A 16,711-nucleotide genomic window follows, 5' to 3' on the forward strand; every position below is an offset into this window, starting at 1 on the left:
CCTGAGATACAAATAGTGCTACAATGGAGGCTACACACATTTCTCAGATTCTCCTTAGTTGAAGAGAAATTCATCCTGGTATGCGATTCAAACCCGCCGTTACTGCCTCTCTAGGGAAGCCACTCTGCCCAGTAAACTTCAGCACCCCACAATTCCCTGTCTTCAACATTTCTTTACTGCAGGATGCACCTATTTTGTAGATTATGTAGTGTCGGGCACACTGGCAAGAAATTTCCAGCAACTGACGACAGCGAGTGGCAATGTCATTTTGTACTCGCTTTAATTCATTTCGAACAACGAATGGCAAACAACGCTATCAACAATGAAATCCAGAAAGGTTTTTCAGAACAACAGCGAATGCTGCCTACAACAGTAGTTTTATAGTGAGCAACGATCAAAAGACGTTCAACACGCTGGTGCAACAGACTGGGCAGTGTTTACAGAAGGGGCACGTTCGCACAATTCTACGCTTGTCCCCGCACCCGTGGCCGAAGGAGGAGGAGAGGTCACTCGAGCAGCTCGTCCCCTTCCAGGACCTCCTTGAGGCTGATGACCTCCAGCTGACCCCGGCCACGACCCTCCTTGCTCACCAGCTCGTCCACCTGCCGGTAGTTGCCCGGGTCCGTCAGCAGCACCTGTGGCCATCCAGCAGAAAGGGAAGCTTAGCTTAGAAATAGAAAACAATGGTATTAGTTTAAGGGGGGGACACTGCTTTATAAACAGCTTCCTTTAATTGTTAAGTAAATCCTGCGAAACTTGTGACCTTCTGCTTTTTCCCCACTGATTTCAAATATGCCACTATTTCTTGAGTCAGTCAATTAGTTACCAAGAAAATTGGGGATAATTAGCCATTTTTTGGAGGAACAATCTACAGAACAGGCTTGATCTTAAAACTGTAATGTTTATGTTTTTCCAATACTACAAACCCTGGTGAGTGCAATATGAGAATCGTTTTTTTTGGTGCACTGCTTAAAACTAATTTTACGGCTCATCAAACTTTGGTGGCACCAGCGGCAAGAAGCCATTTTGAGTGCCCGTTTCAAACGCCGAAGTTTAATGAGCTGTAACATTAGCAAGCCAAGTCCATTCACTGCTCCCAAATCTTTCCCATCACGTCATTTGATCCTCATCCTGATCCTGCTGGCTGGTGTTCATCAACGACTTGGTTCTCGTGTCATTCAGCCACGCCTCTCGTCTGAGTCGTGATGTTCTCTTCTTAGCCAAAAAACCAGGCCACCATCGATGTGCCAAGCATATCTTAGCGGATGCCAGCAGGACGACTTTTGGTGCTCCTTTTTTTTTGAAGCTGTTTTCAGATTGTGGGCAACTGTTTACAGTCAAACCCGACTATATTGAACCCGCTTGCAAAAATGATCATGTACATCAAAATATGTCTGGACACAGTATATTCGCAATAAGAATACAGTCCATGCTTGTTACAGCGGATCTGGCAACTACAGCCTTCCGGTTACGACAGACCATCTCTGTTGGTTTCTTTGGTCCCCACGCATTTTAAATGGAGTCCACTCCGCTCGTAACGGACCCGGCTGTAGCAGACCGTCGGCTACAACAGACTGAATTTTCGGCAAAAATTGCTTTGACTGAATGTTGACAGCAGATTTCGACTGTGCCGGCACCTGATATTCTTTTTCTTTATTTTGGCGAGGAAACTACTATGTCTGGCAACATTGTTGCCGGTCTTTGGCACAGCCACAGCCAAGTGAAGCCAGTGCCGATGGCCTTTTCTTTCTTTTACCGTGCAATCAGTGGCAGGGTAGCTGATTTCAAGGTTGGATAAAGTAGGCATAATTTACACTGTTGAACAGGGCGAAAAGCAGGCCGATATTGCCAGAAGTACAGGCCGGGCTAAGCAGACGGTCCGCGCGACTGTCAAGAGCAAGGACGCTGCCAACTCTGGTGCTTTTGGATACGCAAAGCACCAGAGAAAGAAAGAACAGTTTCGGAAAGAACAGCGCTCTCGGATACGCAAAGCGGCACACCCGAAAATGAAGTCCGCACTCGTTACAGTTTTTTATGTAATAAAGAATTCAGATTCACTGAAGTTCGGCATTTATTATTCTTACGCATGCATTCTTCCCGTTACGTTCAATGAAAAAGGTAAGAAACGCCTCAAGCAGGAGGATGGTTCCCATCCATTGTGTGCCATCTGCCCCGTGGCCGTGCGCAGTCCAAACTGGTCTGACTTTCAATTTCCTTTCATCAGATTATTTCGTATCAGCTGTTTCAATGACTAGACTAAGATCATTAAAAATGCTGAAGTTGCCTTGGGGCAACATCAGGCAGCGATCTGAATTGTTTGACAAATGGTTTCTGGTAAACCTACCGTGTCATGAAAGGTTTGAGAAAAGCCTGGCTCATTCTGCTGGCCTTGACTGATCTTTATAGTTGCTTACTACTTGCTCCTAGTTACACTGTTGCTTCATTTGCTCAGCTTAGCCTGCGTCTGTCTCTTGGCACTCAACCACATGTGCTAAGCCTTTTCCAAGTGCTGGTGGTGCTAAACTTCGAAAACAGCATTCGGCGATTCTTTTACCCCTGCGTGAACATTGTGCAGAGATGGTGCAGGCATGTAGAAGGAACAAATTGTCTGTAGCATGTATATGCAATACTGATCAAAGTACCAGTACCCACTTTGCGATTATATACCCCCCCCCCCCCCCCCCCCCCCCCCACAATTCAGATACTGCAAACTGTATTGTCGCGCATATAACACACACCAAAAATGCGAAAATTTCAGTGGCAAAGTAGGGGTGCGGGCAATACACCGGTTTTGCCTTTAGTGCAGCTTCACGGCAGTGCGTGTTGTGCCGTGAAGCTCCTACGTGGTAACACTGACTAAGCCTCCCATGGCAGCGATTGCGCAAAACATACAGGAACAAGGAAGAAAAAGACGAGCACACTCTAACAACTGAATTTTATCAGTGAATTGTGACTTTTGCCTTGCAGTCAGCGTATTCTACTTGCTAAGTGCACGCTTTTTCTGTCTACGTAGTAGTATATGATGTGTTACTTGAGCAGCAGCTTAGGTGCAGCCTTTCCTGTTTCAAATGTACGGGCAATACCAGAGGATTTTTTTTCTTTTCAGGCGGGTGCAGATTATACGCACGGGCTGGTTATACGCGTAAAACTATGGTTAGAGCCCCAAGCTTTCCGCGATTCCGCAATTCCGCGAAAAATCGCGGAATTAAAGTGTTTTCGCGAAATTCAAAAAAAAAAAAAAAAAAAAAAAAACGTCAAAAGTGTGGTGCTACGTCCCCAACACGATATATTCCGTGAAATGTGGCGGAAAAGTGGTATTTTCTATTAGAAATAGCAAAATGGTTTCTATTAATTGTCTGCAACGTTTTTACTGTTGAAAATTTAAATTTGCATCTGCGTATTCCTACCTTATCAAATAATCAAATAATAAAAGTGTCTAGTTGGTGCAGCCTCCCCCCGAATCAAGGGGCTTAGCCACAGCCACAGAAAGAGAACATTGCACACGACAAGGACTGTCAGATTATAAAAACAAATGAAGTGTGCAATGAGAAAAGCGGCTAGCAAGGCGCTAGTATACAGAGAACTCTTACACTTGGAAGTTCTTCAAGAGTGTGAGGTGCTTGGATCCCCAGCGAGTTGGGTGTCTCTCAGAGTAGAGATCAAATTTTGGGGCCGTTCCTGGATTTATAGCCCTAGCTGCTAAATGGCAAGTGTACCTGAAGTCTGCCCAAGACCTCAGTCTAGTGACAGGGACTTAGCACCATTTCTTTCTAAACAAGAAAAGCCAGGTGGAGATTTTGATCTCCTGGCTTTCTGGGCTAGGATGGAACACCTGAGTCCAACACTTTTTTCCATTGCCCTTAAATACCTGTCGGTGTCAATCAACTCTGTTGACGGAGAAAAGTCGTTCAGTCGCTATGGTGACATCGTGCTATTCTCTTGGTGAAGAAAGCACAAAGCATCACCAGATGCTCAGCCACAACAGCTTTCTTCAGTTGTAAATAAAATCTAGCATGTTAGGAGTCTGATGTGTCTACGTAATAAATGAACTGTTACATGTACCTTATGCCGTTTCAATGTTGTCGCGGAATTTTGCAGACTCCCCTATCTAGAATCGCAGAATTTGAAATGTTCCACCGCAAAAAGTAAGGGGCTCTAACTATGGTACTTCTGATACAGTGGACATTTTTTTCTAGATTAAGAGGATCCGTTTAACGGTCGTAGACCATATATAGCAAAAATTAACGCCCACATCGAACAAAAGTAGCAGCAACTCCCAAATGAATGTCCATTGACAAAAAAAGTGCCCCACCCACACCACCCTCCCAAGGTGGCTTTCCTTTATGGTGGAGGGGAAACCTGCCAGCATATCCTAACAGCCTGGCTGCTCATGGGTGGCTTTGTCCCCCCCTCTCCTTATCGTGACCAAGCGCCATGCCATCGTGACCCCCCTATGCAAAAATGATCCTGGTCCACCCGCCAACTGGCAATCACAGGCTGTATGCAAGTTGTCGAATGCTTTTTAATTCGTTGTGTTCGCATCGTTTGGGCTCTGTGGACTTCCTTCTAAAGTTCAACTGTGATGGCTAGTGCTAGTGTCCCTAGATAAAGGCTTATGCTATGTTCAGGCTACCGACGCAAAAGCCATATTGTCACCTGTGGACGTAAAAAAACTGTGTCGTGCAGTTCGGTTGGCTGAGACGTGAAATGACGTCATTCTTTAAAGTTATTACGACACCTGTAGCAAGTCTGAACCCGGCTTTATTCAGAGGCTCCACCCAGAGCAAGGCAGCAAAATTTGCTTTCCGCAGTGAAGCTGGCAATCAAAATCAAGTCGAACACGGTGAGAAGTGAGGTCTCCGTGTGGCGCACATGATTCCTAAGAATGCCCTCAGCACAATCTTGAATAAAGCCCAGATTGTTTGTGTCAGCAGGGAGCTGATGATTGACCTGCTAAGTGCCTTTTCTTTGCGGAGTAGGCCCTGCGCAGATGTTACAAAAGAAACAATCCGAAACTGCTCCAGATGTGCCGGCCTCCACGTGCTGGTGATGACTGAAAGTTTCCGGATGGTGTGACCAGATCATTGGTTGACAAGTTTGTAAATGTGAGTTACTGCGTCGTGACTACAGGAGAGTTAGGAAATTAAGACTGCATTGCTGAGACCATACGTAGCGCAAGTGGAAGTGGGCGCTGCAAAGCAAGCAACGACAATCCCTTGCCTGCATCCTCCAAGGTGATTGGTGCACTTGCACTAGCCTGGTGCTTCTGTGCGAGTGTGAAGGGTTGCGGCCTTGGCTACAAGTGTGTACTCTAGCAGGCGGTGAGGTTGTTCAAGCAGAAGAAGATACAGGACTGTTTCGTGCAAAGGTAAGGCACGTGCACGGCCGCTGGATGAACGGCGCACTGAAGTGCGGCCTGCCGCGTGCCTCCAAAGCGGCGTGAGTGCGCCTAGAGCCAAATACTGCCGCAGCGGCGCCACCGTTCCGGGACTGGTTGCGGTGAGCGCGGCCCGCGGGACGCCGGCTTTCGGGCCACTTATTTCGAAGTGTGGGCTTATCATCGGCGTTCCACGCTCCACATAAGGCATTTACCAGCACTAATGTTACGCCTGTTAAAAGACAAACACGATTAGCGGCGGGCGGCCGAGCTTAATTTGGTCAAGATGGAAGTTAAATTCTGCTCGTAGCACCAGCATTACACGTTGATAGTGTGCCTTCCGTCTCGCATTGCTGTGTCGTTGTGCCTTACATCGCTCGGCATGCTCTTTGTGACCTCACGCCCGACAGAGATTTACGTTTTGTCTGCAAGCTGCGACTGCAGAGAATATATTAAAATTCCGGACAAACAGAAACAATGTTTCTGTGACGGCGCTTGTTATTTATGAGTGCCAACACTTCTCAATGTTTGAGACATAACCAACTTTTATGTAGGTTTTTCCTCGTGTACTAAATAAAACACCACAATTCGTATTAATCTCACGGCACATATGACTTGATTACACGTTGTTTAGTTATGAAGTAATACTGCTATCATAGCTATGTCGGCCCTTTTTTATTTTGACAATATAGATATATACAGTTGAATGAAAAGCGCTTCCCGTTTCTACCTGATATTTTTACTTGTTCCCTGTAGCCTCACAAAAAATTATGGAGAGCAGATGGGATGCCCGGGTGGACAAAAAAATTAAAAAAATATTTGGCGAGCTCCGCACACTAAATTTTTGCCCGGACACAAAAAGCGAAATTGTACAGTAATTCCAAAAATTGCCCAATAATGCGTAAGCATTCAAACACCGCTTTTCCATTTCACATTTTGTTCTTTTCTTTGCTATTTTAAACCAACAATCTACATCTTGAATATCATAATTAATAATTTTTCTAAATGCGTGAATTTTGTGCAGATACAAGGCATACACTTCTTGCATTACGTAGAGATTATGCTTGGGTACTCAAAAAAAAGAAAGCTGACGTAATAATAACGTATGTGAAAATTTTCCTACGCTACGAAAATTAATTCGAATTGAAGCGCAGTATGTTCACAGAAAAACTACCGCAATGTCTTTAGAGCGCGCTAATTTGAGCACATACTGGCGCTGCTCTAGGAGCCCGGCCGTTAGCTTCAGGGATAAATGCATATGGGTTTAAATCGGCGATGAAATAACGGAGGAAATGTACCTAGCACTAGTTCTCATCGCAAAGTTTGAAAAATGATTAGCAGCTAGCAGAGTGGACCGTACGCACTGTCTCTTGAACACAGCACGGTGCATTTATTTTTATTTCTATACAGCCTCTGTAATCAAGTTTTGAGTAGCGCGTTTAAAGGCATTGTCGTGCCTGCGAAAATGAAACAACCCAACTCTCTATGCGCGGCAAGACATGATCGAGCCAGTATAGAGTATCAAAAGACACGCATAGCAAAATTTCTAGTCTTTTCAAATCCTTTTTCAGCCATCCTATTGCGTGTCCTCGTTTTATGAGGTCGGCCAACATGTTTTTTGCAAAGAAGTGTCTTTAAGGCAATCTTTAATGCGTCGCCGGCAAATATTCATCGCTCTCCCGTGTGTCGACGCCGCGTTTCCCGAGAAAAGGGGACATTTTTGAAATTTAGGACGTATAAAGTCCCACCAAATACCTGCCGCTTGAACTGTAACTAATCAACTTGCAGCTTTAAACTGCAACCTGGTTTACGTGCTGTGTGTGAGACGTTTTCAGACAAAGCTAACCGGTGGTTTATTATCTTTTTGTCGAATATTATCTTTGTTAACAATGTTGTCGAATACAGAGCATCATTTTAGATTTACATGGAAAATGTATTGCCTTATCTCATTCAAGAATTATTTTAACTTCTTGCTGCTTCAGTCACGGCCGGGCGGCTGGATTGAGCGACAGACTGGCAGTACATACATACATATGGACAGACAGTTTTCGCGGTTGAGTAGCCCAGGAAGGACAACGACAGCTTTAAAACCCGTGCGCTGGCTGTGTCTCTCGGTCGGCGCAAGCGCTCGCCTACGGGGACCGCCCCGCTCCGTCCCGAAACCAGTCCCCGAACGCTAGCGCCGCGAGGGAGTCAAGCGGCGGCAAACGTAAACACCGCCACTCACGCCCTCGCCCGTTGAAATCCGGGCGACGCGACAGGCCGCACCTTGCGTGCGCTCTCATCCAGCGGCCGTGGCACGTGCGTCAATAAAGTATTTTTAAAATAGGGATGTGGTTTTACGACGTCCAATTCGTTAGCCTGCTTACACCGAATTATGCCCTACATCAAACTGACAGTTGTTTTCTTGCAAGTCCGATGTAACTGGGTTCGACTTTTTTTTACAGCCACAGGCAACTACTGTTCATCAGTCATGCCAAGTAACAGCGGAACATTTCTCTGCAACCCATGAAAGCGCACTCATTTAAGCGCAGTCCGCATAGACACTTGCGCCAGATCTCGCTCTGGTAAGTGTGAGTACAAAACTTAACGGGTCGTACTACCCACCATCTCGAGAATGCCCGTGTCCCCGTGAATGATGGACGTCTCGACGGAGGTGGCCAGGGCCTCCAGTCGGGGCTTGACATTCTTGCCTTGGGGCAGCACCACGCGCAACTTCATCTGCGACCGCTCCAGGGGCATCGTCTCCTTCAGCAGACGAATCACCTCCAGGGCCTGTATGTGGGGAAGGGAAGTCTCGCTCACGATTGGGCTTGGTACGGTCTCCGTAAGCACTACGACACAGCAGCGACCGTTCAAGCAGAACCAACCTCCTCCCCCAGAGGTACTACACACTACACACGCAAAACTGCCAAGTCAGTTTTGCCATATGTCACTTCAACAAAACACCAAAAGCCAAGCGAAGGCTGCGGAGAAAACCATGCAATCTCACACCAAGCACAGTAAATTGAACTGGCTGTAATTGCACTGGAAGTGCTGTGATGGTTAACAAAAATACGATAAAATTCTAACCACTGGATACTTTCACTGCAAGCTATTTTTTTCTATCTATTTTTTCTTACTAATATGGTGTGAAATGTGTACTTGGGATGGGAAAGTTTGAGAGCAAAGGCAAAGCAGTGGGATTACAAATGCTACTGCAGCCCACCACACAAAGCCGCAAGCAATGAAGGCACTCATACTCACTCACTTGCAAGATCCCACACACTGCACCAAGTGTAGAATTTGGGAGAGGGTCAAAGATACTCTGTCTCTACTTTACCCCATTTCACTTACATTTTTGTTGGCAACCAACACAGTAATACAGTGATTGGCAACTGATTTGAATGTGAATTTGAATGAAATGACTGAGAATACTGGAATGCAGAAAGGGCACCCACGGTGAAATGTTACAGCGGGATGTCTTGCCTCAAAGTGCATCTATAAGCAGTTACCGATTTCCGGTCCCTTTTTTTTTTGTGCGACACTTGATATTGCAACAGTGCTGCAGACACTTCTGCATCACGGCAGACTGCTTGCATTGCCTTCCTTTCAGAATTGCTCCTCCTTTCAAAGCACTGTGCGCATTTGCGATCTGTCACCAACCTGGTACTCCTTCCATTTGCCACACGATATCTGGCCTTGCCACTGGCATTAGCGCTGTCGTCCAATGACTTATTTTCTTTCCAGCCCATTGGAGAGGGACCAACACAGAGCAGGATTTTATGTTCACCACAGGATTCTGAGAAAATTTTGACCTGTTTATCTTTGCAAAGCAAAACTCCCTAAACATGCATGTCGGTCACACTTGATTCTAGACTTATTTGAATTAAACAGTGAGCTTGCACTGGTACAAGAACAATGTAAGGAACAAGGAAGGGTACATTTGAAGTGCAAACCAAGTGTCCCTACCCATGCAAGTAAGCTAGCACAGGCCGGCTGAGTGCAACATCAAGATCGACTGCTCTCACCGCATCAATTGTAAAGTGGGCGCGAAGTTAGCTGTTACAAAACACTGGCACAACCCCCCCCCCAAAAAAAAAGCAAGCAAGCAAGTTTGGGGAGAACTGAACCGCGGAACGATAGTGCCAGTGTCTGAGGCGCAACCCCTACATAAAATCGGAAGACTCCGAATAGCGTCTAATCAGCCGGTTTTACTTTCGTTTGGACGGAACTATACAAATTTCATGTCAGCTCCGTCTGGACGGAACACTGAGCTCTCAGTTGTATTCCGTCTGGACGGAAGGATAACCCGCAGCGCTCCAATCCGTCTGGACAGAACTTTGGCACTTGTACATCGTTCTGTCTGGACGGAACGCTACCTACGGCCTTTTCCACTTTATTATCTTTTGCTGACATTTCGCGTGCAGAGACGGTGCCGAGGGTGAAATTTGCACTCCCAATAGCGGTAAGTTGCGCGAAAATGGCATCCACTTCACGGTGTGTACCAGCAAAAGCAAAAAGCTAGGGACTTCGCCAGCTGCTGCTGTGGATTCATCAGACTGTAGTTCTGATGAATACTCTCTTATTCAACAGCCTCAGACTGCAACAGTCGCTGCCAGAGAAGGTTCGTTTTTGACTTCGCGCTGTATTCATAAACGCAACATGCTTCCTATCTGACGACTGTGGTTTTACTTTCATGTGTAGGGTCTGGACAACATGTGGCGGGAATATTTAGCCAAACGCACCACGCCGTATCGCGTTATCACCTTCAAGATAGCGTGGTGCTCGTGTCAGATTAGCGCGCTATGCGTGCCACTTCTCAAGAGTGCTGGATTTTTTCTCTCGTTTTTTTACCACTGACGTGATAAGGATTTTGTGTGAGAACACAAACTATGCTTGGATGCATATTTTAGAGAGGCCGACCTACTCTCGAGTGGCTTCGAGGGGCGGCACGGCCGCACGGTGTAAGAATATTTAGGTGTTGACACTCGCCGGCCGCCGCGGCGGAGAACGCGGCCAGATCGTGTTCGCCCTTAGTACATGCGCAGACCGCAGCGGCGCGGGGGCGCTGCGAATGAGGGGCCGGCTATCGCTTGCGGAGTAGCGGGCGCAGCTGCAATGGATGCGCGGCGTCCTTGACTTTCCGTGTCATTCACGCTGCGTTTCGGTGTTTTCTGCTGCCAGAGTGAGGAGTAGACATTATGATTCAGCTTCCACGTTGTGTTCGTCACCGATCACTGCGGCACCAGCCGCAGTGAGCATTGTGGAACTCATGCGGTACAGCAAGGCGACGCAGTGCGCGGATATCGCGGCCCATGTGCTTTTCGATGGCAAATCTCTGCGAGCGGCACTTGTAATGCATTGTGTTTTCTCCAGCAAGAAAGGCGACTTGTAGTTAAAAATGTGTGTTACACTAACGGCTATTTTGGCTTTCCTGGAACAAAAATAATTTTTTTATCCTTATGCTGAATGTAAACATGGGTAATCAGGGGCCTAGATAGAGCAATGCTTAGCAGCGCAGCGAATCGTTATATTAAAATGTAAAAACAAGGATAACAAGAATGTTGGTTTGTTCAGAAGTATGGTTCTTATACGTATCCGTATTTTTGTGCAAATATTACGTTGACGAAACAAATAACACAGACATTACTAAAGCAGAAAAACGAAAATTGTTTCGCCGCAGGATCTATTTCTTTTTATTTCTTTACCTGTGGCGTATAGCGACCCCCGAAAATAATTTCTGGATACGCCACTGTGGGAAATAATAGACACGGCAATGCAAGGCTTCAAATTAAAACCAAATTGGATTATTCAAATCGTACATAAAACGGGCACCAGTTGCATTCTTTCGCTGATGCCGCAGTCAGTGTTACACTTATGTTGTTCGATTGAGCTCCCTGATCAGAAAATCTCACAATATCAAAAGTCTGGGGGTCACAAGGTCTCCGGATGAAATAATTGAGGCTCCGCAAATTTTTGAGAAAAAAAAAAAAAAAAACGTGCATAGATAAGGACAAAGAAAGGAAACCGAAACATGAGCTCTTGTATTTTCCTTTATTCGCCCTTGTCTACGTGCAGTCTTTTTTGTCAAAATGTGCGAAAGAACCAGTTAACCCAAGTTCCAAATTTATTAGAAATAATTGAGGCTACCGATGCCGGTATCTTTCATGTGTTTTCAAAGAAGCATTTACACATGCACACCACACGCCGTATGCCCTGGCAGCGATGCGGTTAAGTTTATACAGCCATCGCGGGCCCAGTTTTTACCCGCTGCGCATTTTGGTTTAACATAATACGTTGATAAAGCTGTATAATTTGCCCTGACCCTACTAAGCTCGGTGGAGAATTTTGTGGTCCACGAAGTCGCCTTACCACGCCGACTGCAATTATTCCAAACTGACGTCCACCAATCCCAGTTTAGAGTCGCGTCAGTATTTTATATCTGGGCGTGCACGCCTGTGTTGCCGTGAGATAGACAACCGCTCAGAACCATCGGTATCGTCGTGAAAGCCGAGCTTGATAGAGAAACGCCTGGGAAATTTTCACTGATCATTTTCGCGTCGAGTAGGCAGCACTGCAGTGCCTTAGCCATTAAAATGTCGCATATGTATTGTCTTGGTTTAGCTTCGTTCCGGGCCCTCACGCGTACAACGGCGCAGGCGTCACGCTACACAGCAAAACAACGCGGGTAGTGTGCCTAGCTATGGAGGTAGCATTTCTGATACAGGCGAAATACGAAAGCGTCACTGACTTCTCTGGACACGTTAAAGAACCACAGTTGGACGAATTTTACCATATTTTCTACACGGCGGGCATTACTACCTCACACCTTGGGCGATTTACACTGCTCAAGCAACATTTTATGCTACGCGTAGGCTCTTCGGCCCAAAAGGGCGAGCGTATGCGTTTAACACAACCTTTTATTTTAAAAGGTGGTAAAGTAACCACGCTCTCGGGAGTCGTGCGGATGAGCAAAAAAAAAATTATTCGCAATAAAAGCGTTTCGACAACTAGCTCGAAAGGGTCGCACAACCGCGTTCTCGCTGCTGTTCCGCGCACTGCTGCAGTTTCTGTGAGTAAAAATAAAAGTAGCCTAAAATTATTTGGTGTCGACAAAATTTTCAATCTGTCTGTGCCTATCTGCAATTAAAAAACTTCACGTACACGCCGCTCAACCGAACGATCCCACAGCACCTGCATTACGGCTGCCGTAGCTCGGCGAGCAGACAGGCCCTCGTGGCGGGGCGCACTCTGGCGGCGTTCCGGAGAAGCGCATGGAGCGGCGAACAAGATCTGGCCGCGCCACCGCGCGCAGTGTCAACACCTAAATATTCTTACACCGTGCACGGCCGTCAGGGCTGCTAGGTTGACAGGTCCGCAAAAATCCAAAACTTGGTGTATGGCGGTGACATATATATATTGAATCATGGCGTATGAATGTAGGAACAACTTGTATATCTTAGAATTCCCAAAATAGATTTTAGGCTCAGTACAATCGCCTATACACATTGTGTGTATACTTTTTGTACATTTTTTTCCTGTTTTTTTTTTACCAATAACCTGTCCATAATTACACCTTGCACAAAACTGCTGTTATGAGCTTGAAAGAGCAATCTATAAGCTACAATTTCATGCATAGCAATGCTAAATGTGTCCAGTAGCTAAAGACAAAAAAATTACCCCACCTTCCCGCGAGGGGAACCCTGTGGAGATGCGACGCATCTTGGGGGTTCACTTGGTGTTTCCGTTGGGTTGATTCTCTAATTGCGTGAAACGTGTGAGGAACGCGTATGATGTATTCTTTATTTCTTTGGCCGGTGCTGGAACGACCGCGGCTATGACACAATGTGGCGCGGCTATGACGTAACACAATCCAACACAATTCACTTTAATCCAATCCAATCCAAGCCAATCGAATCCAATCCAATGCCCCTCGCAAGAGAGTGTTCGCTATCGGAGAGGAGAGGGGGTGAGCGGCGGAGAGCGCAGCTCGCGCGGCGAGGAGAATGGGGGAGGGGTGTAGACGGACAACAACAACGCCATATGGAGGGACAAGGCGAGTGAATGAGATGCAGTCGCATCTAAAAAAACAAGTTTTGGGGGAGCACCCAAAATCGGCCACTTTTCTGCCGCAACGAAAGAGCTAAAGGGCCCCTGCAGCACTCACTACTGACTACTCACAACGCATTTTGTAATAAAGTCTACTGTCCCAGCAATCTCCTCCCGCAAGAATTATGAAAATCTGTTCACTATCACTGAAGCTACGCGCGATGAAAAACCGCACATAATCATTCCCTCTCAACTCGACCGCAGACAACGCGACGAAAGCTGCCCGTTCTCTCCAGGAGAGGGGTGTGGCTCGTGGTGTTCTCTTCAACGGCCTTCGGTATATCACAGGCCGGGGAGTTTCCTCCTTTTCTGTTTCCTGTCTGGTGCAACTTAAAAGCAGGCGTTACTGTCTGCTCACAAGCGCGCGCTCAGGTTGGCAGGGCGTTTTTGAAGCAATAAACGTTTGTTGGCGAGTGGTCTGGTTGAAAGGGAAGTATTTAGTTCGTCACTCAAACATCGCGCGTGTGCAAAACACAAAAGAAATGCCAAAAATGTCCAGGCATAGAAGAGGTTGGTGCACAACGCCAACGACGGCGGATTGCCGCAAGAAATGCGAGAAACAAACCGTGAAGTTGAGCAGCGACAGCAAAATAGGACAGCTGCCACTAAAATGACTATTTCAGCAGTTCCTGTGGTGCATAATGAGAGAAACTGCAGAGAGCACGGCTGGTTCTTCTGTGTCTTTCAGAGCAATCTGCGTGCTCTCTGCTTCACGTGCATGTGTAATATTTGGCTCGGGTATTCTTGGCAGTGTAATCTAAACGTCGTGTAGGTTTATTTGCACTGCTCAAAGCGTGTCGCAGGGTCCGTTTAAGTGACCCCAGATTTCTTTGGGTGCAGTTGGGCAATTATAAGCACCATCTAATCTTTTTTAACATAATTTCATAAATCTCAATTTTTCTTGCGCACAAACACGAACCGTTATGAACCATTACAAACCGTTATTTTTTTCATTCCAGAGCTAAACCGTAATGGAACTTTCATTTATGGAACGAAACAGAAACCGTAACGAAGAACCCTGCTCTGGCCACATGGCACGTCTGTGAAACAGGGCTTCCATTGTGTCAAAATGTTTACTTGAAAATCGCCAAAAAGGAACGGTCCTTGTAAGACAATGCACGCATCGATCGTGAAGAAGCAGTACAATAGTATACCTACATCTCATAAAACCACATATCAGCACCCATTTAAAAGCGTTCGTAGATGTGTTGACTTAGTGAACGAAAAATTGTTGCACGGGTCCGTCCTTCAAGTATGATTTGGGACTTTGAAGGTTTGAAAATTGATTGGAGGCGGCTTCAACAAAGGCTGGACGCACTGTTAGCCTTCACGCTTCTCTCAACTTTCTTAAGGAAGGGATGGTCAATTTTTATGTCGTGAAACTATGAAATAAACTTTGGTTTGAACTAAGAAAGAGTGCAAGAGAACTTCGCCCCCTCCCCCGTAGTCACCTGCTGCTTGGCGCTCTTGTTGGGCCGGATGGAGAAGTGTGCCTCGCGCATGGACTTCTCGATGATGCTGACTGGGTAGGGCCGCTTGGTCTCCGGGTTGACGCACCGGTCGGCCACCAGGGTGGCAATGTCCCGGAAGCTCGACTCCAGCTGGCTGTGCCGCTCCTTCTCGGACACCTGCAGCTCCCCCTTGGCCAGGATCTGCGTCGAGTGCGGGGAACATTGCGGAAATAGATTCTCTGGGCGTGCAAAACTCCGGTTACGCAGACACCAGTTTGTCGTGTCTTTTGGGGTTCTTTGTGCGTGCGTTCTTTTAAATCTAAGTTGGAAGTAGTGCTCGTCCATGCCGTTCCTTGTCTCAAACACAGAGGTTTACACACTGTGCCACGAAGTGCCAACTTGATCAAAAGTTTGTCTTGTTCACATTTCTAATTTAATTTTCACATCTGGTTCGTGCGGCCAACTAATATCACTGCCAAGAAAATGTAATGCAAACCCAGACGCACCTCCTTGCATATCTTGGCTTGGTCGTCCGAGCCAAAGCACTTGATGAGGTCCTCTTTCTTGGCAGCCTGACCCTTGGAGACGTTGGTGTACACCGTCTGGGTCTGCAGGACTTCGTCAATGTCCTTCTCCCTGCAGGCAAATTCGGAGACCACCCTAGATATGTTTGCACTTTACACGCCGGCAGAACAGATCGCCAACACCAAATGATCCCAGGCTATAATTCAGGCACCATCCCTAGTTTGCGTCTTACACTAGAAGAAGATGTGCAATGCACTAAGGAGGAAAAAATGCTTCCGCAACCGAACAAGAAACGACCAAGTAACTCACGACATCGTTGCATATTCCCCCCCTATATACTCCCCTATATACTCCCCCCACCGGTTATTGAACATAAAAGGCTAAGCTTGGCACAGAATAAATTATCAAAGAACAGCAGCCGTTAAGTCTGCTAAAACCGCTGCTATTTAAATAAAATTTGCCCAAAAAGCATGAAACCCCAGTGTCACAGCTTGCAACCACGCCGTATTAACTTTTCAACTGGGCAGTGAATGTGACAGTCGTGACAGCAGTCGATTTGACAGCTGCCAGAGGAGAGTTACGGCCTTATCATCACTTGCCAGCTGAGCGCCATCTTTTTGCCCCTCCTTCGTTTTTGTAAAAAGAAATAGTTTCCAAAGTTGGGTGAACGTCGACCACGGGGGGGCATCCGAAATGCAAGACACGCATGTATCTCCAACGTCAGGATGGATCCGTAGTTCCCAAAGTTCAGATCGAGTTGCACAGCTAGTAGCAACAAAACAACCGTTCGCTGCGTTGGAGCATGCCGGCGGAGAAGACGTCGCTATTACGAGGATAGAACGTAGCTGGGCCAGGAGGTTAGTTCACATGTATCACTTTAAGAAAAAGGCAAGTACTCACACGTTGTTCCTCCAGGCCACAACCTTGTTCTTGTAACACGCGATCTCGAAGCGCTTACCACCTTTTTTCATGCGCACTACTGCGACGTTGGTCAACCGTATTTGGTTGGTGGGCGTAAATATAGACATTTTTAAAACTGTAACAACGATCCGTGGCCTCAGTACAACAAGAATTGGCTATAAAACAATAATTCTACTTGAACTCGCGTTTGTATCGTGTATATTAGCCAAAAAACTGCTAAATACCAACATTCCTTCCACAGCACGCTAGCGTAAACAAGACCAGACAAGTAGTGTCGCTCGCGATGGCGATGGGAGCAAAACCAAAACTAAAACTAAAAAAACAACAGGAAACCGAAACCGCAATG

At 46.5% G+C, this 16,711-nt stretch overlaps 1 protein-coding gene across 1 annotated transcript; it reads right to left on the bottom strand.

Annotated features, from left to right (window-relative positions):
* Positions 1–261: 261 nt before the first annotated feature.
* Positions 262–16,659, bottom strand: Sbds (SBDS ribosome maturation factor). Its single transcript, XM_077679491.1, has 5 exons — positions 16,345–16,659; positions 15,426–15,555; positions 14,920–15,120; positions 7,985–8,152; positions 262–635 (listed from the first exon to the last, which is right to left on the bottom strand). The coding sequence occupies exons 1-5, from the start codon at positions 16,470–16,472 to the stop codon at positions 507–509; spliced, it is 756 nt and encodes a 251-aa protein (XP_077535617.1). The 5' UTR covers positions 16,473–16,659; the 3' UTR covers positions 262–506.
* Positions 16,660–16,711: the final 52 nt, after the last annotated feature.

Source organism: Haemaphysalis longicornis, unplaced genomic scaffold, assembly GCF_048455015.1.
Source record: "Haemaphysalis longicornis isolate Haplotype H1 unplaced genomic scaffold, Haemaphysalis longicornis Haplotype H1 scaffold_7, whole genome shotgun sequence".
Taxonomy (NCBI): Eukaryota; Metazoa; Arthropoda; class Arachnida; order Ixodida; family Ixodidae; genus Haemaphysalis; species Haemaphysalis longicornis.

What these genes read in the sequence shown, in the direction of transcription:
- Sbds (XM_077679491.1), bottom strand. Translation starts at nt 16,472, where the DNA reads ATGTCTATATTTACGCCCACCAACCAAATACGGTTGACCAACGTCGCA. An exon ending in AAGCCAAGATATGCAAGGAG is followed by an intron (nt 15,121 to 15,425) that starts GTGCGTCTGGGT and finishes CACTCGACGCAG; the next exon opens with ATCCTGGCCAAGGGGGAGCT. An exon ending in ACACGGGCATTCTCGAGATG is followed by an intron (nt 636 to 7,984) that starts GTGGGTAGTACG and finishes GGATGGCCACAG; the next exon opens with GTGCTGCTGACGGACCCGGG.